The sequence below is a fragment of the Macrobrachium nipponense genome, chromosome 27 (genome assembly GCF_015104395.2).
Source record: "Macrobrachium nipponense isolate FS-2020 chromosome 27, ASM1510439v2, whole genome shotgun sequence".
Taxonomy (NCBI): Eukaryota; Metazoa; Arthropoda; class Malacostraca; order Decapoda; family Palaemonidae; genus Macrobrachium; species Macrobrachium nipponense.
The window spans coordinates 45644106-45649793 of record NC_087216.1 but is presented as its reverse complement, the minus strand read 5'-3'; the positions used below and the strand labels follow the sequence as shown (position 1 = coordinate 45649793).

The 5688-nt window shown below is 42.5% G+C and overlaps 1 protein-coding gene across 1 annotated transcript; it reads right to left on the bottom strand.

The window, feature by feature from the left end:
• Positions 1-678: 678 nt before the first annotated feature.
• On the bottom strand, positions 679-1448 carry LOC135200691 (integumentary mucin C.1-like). The gene is made up of 2 exons (XM_064229299.1): positions 1417-1448; positions 679-1183 (listed from the first exon to the last, which is right to left on the bottom strand). Exons 1-2 carry the CDS (start codon positions 1446-1448, stop codon positions 679-681), a joined length of 537 nt encoding a protein of 178 aa, XP_064085369.1.
• Positions 1449-5688: the final 4240 nt, after the last annotated feature.

The following is a 5688-nucleotide window of genomic DNA, read 5'->3' as shown; positions in this document are numbered from 1 at the left end:
AGAAATAATGATAGCAGCACGATCTGATATACCTGTACAATCACAGCCTGACATTAAGGAAGGAAAATGCAAGCGTTTCTGTGAAGAGGGAGAGGTACTATTTTTTTCCTTCTTTTTAGGGAGAATTCGGGTTCTCTTTCATCTTTGGTCTAACATTCTGGGGACTATGATGAATCATATGGTAAATGAGCTTCATCTTATGGAGGAGTTATGGGAGTTCCATTTGACAAGGTCTTTTAGAGAGAGAGAGAGAGAGAGAGAGAGAGAGAGAGAGAGAGAGAGAGAGAGAGAGAGAGAGAGAGAGAGAGAGAGAGAGAGATTGAGTAAGTTTCATGGTTTGTGTTGCTGTTGAGATCGTGTAGTATGTACTTGTGTTTTCTATTTTCCATAAGAGAGAGAGAAAGAAAGAGTGTGAGAGAAGGGGGATAATTGGTGACTTAGATGGTAAATGATTGAATTAGCAGTTGGTGAGTTCTGGTGTGTCTGCTGGTGTGGTTGGAGATAGTTGTTAAGATCAGAGGTCTGAGGAGAGGCAGTCTGTAATGAGAAATCGTGAAGGACAGACGTTAGGGCAGTGGTCTTGGCAGTATTGTTGGTCAGTTGTGTTGTAGTTTTGGGGAGTTATTTGGGCTGTGTGTTTGAAGGTTGTTGTGCTTGTATGTTGGAAGGTTGTTGAGCTCATGAGTTTCTGTTGAGTTGTAAGTTGTTATAGTAAAGGGTTGTTGTTGGGGAGCTGTTGTGGTTTGGTGTTGTTGTGAGTGGTTGGGTGTGGGCTTGTGAGATTGTTGGTTTGGCATTGTGGAGTGGGGTTGTTGGTGAGCTGTTGTGGGTTCTTGGTGTTGGTGTTGTTGTGACTGCAGTCCTTGGTTGTTTGTTTTGTTGGCTGTAATCTTTGGTTTGGCCTTGTTGTGTTGTTGAAGTTTGTTGCGTTGTTAGTCCTTGTTGTTTTTGTTGAGTTGTGGGCGTTGTTGTCCTTGGTTTGGTTGTAGTTGTTGTTGTGACTGCAGTCCTTGGTTGTTTGTTGTGGCTGTAATCCTTGTTTGCCTGTTGTGTTGTTGAGTTGTGGTTGTAGTCCTTGTTTGTTTTTGTTGAGTTGTGGGGTTGTTGTCCTTGGTTGTTGTGTTGTTGGGTTGTGGGGTTGTGGTCCTTGGTTGTTGTGTTGTTGGGTTGTGGAGTTGTGGTCCTTAGTTGTTGTTGTGTTATTGTTGAGTTGTTTGGTTATAGTTCTTTGTTGTTGGTTATGTGTTGGCTTGCAGCGGTTGTTGGTGTCTCAGCGACCTCGACCAGCGGACAGCACAGCATAGCCTTGAGTATCTAGAGTCAATTGTCAGGCTTTTTTCTGTAGTGTGAAGAGAAAAGTGTGGCTGAGGGTGAGTTTGGCAGCCAGATTGGTTAAATTTATGTGGGAGGTCTTGCCTGCTTGCTTTTAGCTTGTGATCCCGCCACATTAAATTTTTGGCGCCCTGAAGGAGGAGTTGCGGTTTGAGGGAGCTAAGGAAAGATTGGAAGTGGAGAATGAGAGGTTAAGGGTAGAGTGTGATGAGCTGAAGAGCGAATTAAAGGAAATGAGAGAAATGCTAAAGCGTGCGAAAGGGGAGATGAAAGAAAAGGTGAGAGGATTGGAAGAGAGAATGGTTGAGAAAATGGACAAAAAATTCAGATTAATGATGAATGCAGTGCAGGAGATGATGAAGGGATTCATGGGAGATGGAGCAGTAGGAGGTAGGCCTACTGGGTCTTGTGATGGGCCAGGAGTGATTAAGAAAGTGAAAGAACAAGTGGATGAGAGTATGAGTGATGAAAGTGATAAGGTTGTGGCAAGTGAGGTTAAGAAGAAGGCACAGGATAGGGAGAAATCAGAGCAGAAGGGTAAGAAGGAAGTTATGGGTAAGAAAAGGGCCAAGGGAAAGACTAGGAAGACTGATGAGCAGGGTAAGAAGAGGACAGATGAAGGTGACCAAAGAGTTAAGGATAAGGTGCAGGATGAAAGTGATTTAGATAGCAGTGAGTGGAAACAGGTAGATAAAAAGAAGAAGGGTAAAAAGAGAGAAATCAGGAGCATGGATGTTAGTTTGGAAGTTGACTTCCTGTATTCGGAAGAGGGAAAGAAGGTTAGGATGGAAGTAGCAAAAGTGAGAGTGAGCGTGAGCAGGAAGTACGAATGGCAATGTATATGAGAGAGGTACCCCGATGTGCGCAATACAAGAGATATGGTAGTAGGGACATAGGGGACTTTTTCAAGGAATATGAGAAGTATTCTGTGGCTAAGTATGGGGATAACAAGAAAGTTTGGGCAAGAGAGTTAGGTAGCTTTTTGACGGGATTTTTGTTGAATATGTATGGGATAATGATGAGCATAGGGAATGTGCCATATGAGAGTGTGAAAGCCAGGATTGTGGAACAGGCAAAGAGGATATAGAGTAGCATTAGATATAGGAGAAAGAATGATTTTAAAGAGGTAAGAATGAATAGTGGTGAGTCATTGTCGATGTATGTGTGCAGGTTGGATATATTGGCTAGGAAAAAGTTTGGGGACAAAGGGATAAATGAGTGTAAGGAGTTAGTGCAGAAGATGTTGGCGACTGTACCAGAGGGTGTATACAAGTTTATGAATCTGAAACGTAAGGAGAAAATGCTATAGACGAATGAAAGGTTAACATGTAACAACATTTTAGAAATAGTAGAGGATTGCGAGTTAGATAGGTGTATGAAAGACAGTAGAAGTGTTAGTATTGGGACTGAAGTAGCTGTGGATATACCAGAGTTTAAAAGCTATAAGGAGGCAGTCTTAGAAGGTTGTTAGGATTGTTAGAGCAAGTAATGTAAGTATAGTTAGCCCTAAAAGAGATAGGAGTGCGAGTGTCAGAAGAGTAGTCAGTTAGCTGTGAGCAAGAGCAGCATTGTTACAGATGTGGTAAGCCAGGAAACAAGAAGAATGAGTGCTGGTGGGAGTTAGGGGCATGTTTCGGGTGTGGACAAACAATCCACTTAGTGAGTGAGTGTAAGAAACAGGGGTATTAAGCGAGTGGATGTTGGGGTACCCATGTGAATGTGGTTTGCGGCAACGGTGGAAAAGAATGGGCATTATGCTAGGATGTGTAGAGAGCCACGAGTGAAATGTGTCGAATGTGGAATGGTAGATCACGTGGCAAGTGTGTGTAGGCGAAAGAGGACAAGTCAGACTGTGAATTCGGGAAACTAAGAGAAAAGGGGATTCAGTTGGGTGAGTCCTCTAGTATGTGACAGTATGTTCGGGAGAATGCGATGAGTGAGTGGTTGAGGGTGAATAAATGTGAGCCAAGTGTCGGTGAGCGAATGGGTCTGGAAGATTGTCAGTTTGTGTTGGTTGAGTATGGGAGAAGGCAGAAGAGTGTGGAGAAAGGGAATGGAAGGAGGAAGTGTGAGCGGCATGATAAGGGTGTTAGTGTTGGGGTGTGAATGGTTGATAAGGCATGTAATACGGATGACTTTGAGGGAAGGAATGATGCTTATAGTGTGTGTAGGTTTGAATTGTCAGGGTTTAGTGAGATTTTGGCAGGAAGGGAATCAAGTAGTAAGGACGTGGTTGGCAGTATGAATGAGTCTCTTCAGGAGTTTGGCAGGAGTGTAAATGAGGTGAGTGATTTGGTGGCAGAATTACGAGAGATATTAGGACAAGTATTAGAAGGGGTAGATGAGATAGTGAATGGGATTTGGGAGGATAGTAGTGAGGGAGATGATAATGGGAGTCTGACTGGAAGCGGTCTGGGAAAAGTGGATGGCAGTGTAACTGAGAGTGTGTATGAGGGGCCCTCAAACAAGATCCAGGGGCCTGCATCCAAGCATCTGTGGGTGTTGCAGAAGGCTATTTAGCAGGGGTGTTGCGAGTATAAGGAGACGTTGTCAAATGTAACGGGGGAGGAAATATGAAGGAGTTATGGGAGTTCCATTTGACAACGTCTTTGAGAGAGAGAGAGAGAGAGTAAGTTTCATGGTTTATGTTGCTTTTGAGATCGTGTAGTATGTATTTGAGTTTTTAGTTTTCCATAAGAGAGAAAGAGAGAGAGAGTGATTGAGAGAGAGAGCATAATTGGTGAATGGATGGTTAACGATTGAATTAGCTGTTGGTGAGTTTTGGGTTGTCTGCTGGTGTAGTTGGGGTTAGTTGTTAAGATCAGAGTTCTGAGGAGAGGCAGTCTGTAATGAGAAACCGCAAAGGACAGGCATTTGGGCAGTGGTCTTGGCAGTATTGTAGGCCAGTTGTGTTGTGTTTTTAGGGAGTTATTTCAGTTATTTTTCCTGTGTGTTTAAAGGTTCTGCTTGTATGTTGGGAGGTTGTTGAGCTCGTGAGTTTCTGTTGAGTTGTGAGTTGTTATAGTTAAGGGTTGTTGTTGTTGTTGGGAGGCTGTTGTGGTTTGGTGTTGTTGTGAGTGGTTGGGTGTGTCTTGTGAAGTCATTGGTTTGGTGTTGTGGAGTGGCATTGTTGGTGAGCTGTTGTAGGTTCATGGAGTTGTTGTTGTTGTGGCTGTAGTCCTTGTTTGTTTGTTTTTGTTGAGTTGTGGGGTTGTCATCCTTGGTTGTTGTTGTGTTGTTGGGTTGTGGAGCTGTGGTCCTTGGTTGTTGTCGTGTTGTTGTTGGTTGTGTTTTGATTTGCGGCGGTTGTTGGTGTCTCATCGATCTCGACCAGCACAGCAGAACACAACGAAAACAAAGGAAACTCATTTACCATACGATTCATCATCGTCCCCAGAATGTAAGACAAAAGTTGAAAGCGAACCCGAAGTCTCCACTCTCAAGTCCCTAAACCTAAAAGAGAAGGAAAGCAAAGAGAACCTCTCCCTCTTCACGGAAACGCTTGCATTTTCCTTCCTTAGCATCAGGCTGTGATCGTACAGGTATATCAGTTCGTGCTGCTATCATTATTTCTAGTTCTGGGCTACATGACACAGCAAGTTCATCCAAGGCAAGTTCTTCTTTTATGATAGATTGCTCCAGAATTTAAAGAGAAAAACTACGACAACGAGTGTCTCACAAACACAACTTGTCTCTGAAAAGTAATTGATCAGCATCTATTTTCATGGTAGAAAGGATACCACATCAACTCAAGAAAAGATAGTAGGTAAGAGTTATATATATATGTACGTATATATATATATATATATATATATATATATATATATATATATATATATATATATATATATATACATAATGGTAAAAAACGAAAATGTGTTAATAAGTGTGTAGACTTGGAATTGTAAATGGGTATGTGGTGTATGGACGGCATTTCTGCCAAAATGTCCGTCCTTTCATTGTATATACCTTTTCTATACATATCCAAAATGTAGAATAGATTGCTGCCTTTTTGCCAATATATATATCTCCTAAATGGGCATCCTGTACGCCTAAAAGTATGTATATTTTTAAGTGCGAGAAAACACAATCGCAGTGGGATTTCGAGGGTAAAATGAACCGGCATTGGCAGTACCTTGGCCTCTGTTAGAATGGCCCCAACTGGATGGTACAACTGTTTTTATCTCCTCCATGTCCTTTCTCCCTTGTTTGTCACATCTGGACGCTGGGCTTCCCCAAGTTCTTGACGGTTTGCCCAAAATGGAAATTAGAGACGACAGCACACAGATTTGGAAAAGGCACGACAAAGAGAGGGCTGTTAGCTGTAGGAAAAAAGGATGAGGTTTTAGGGGGAGT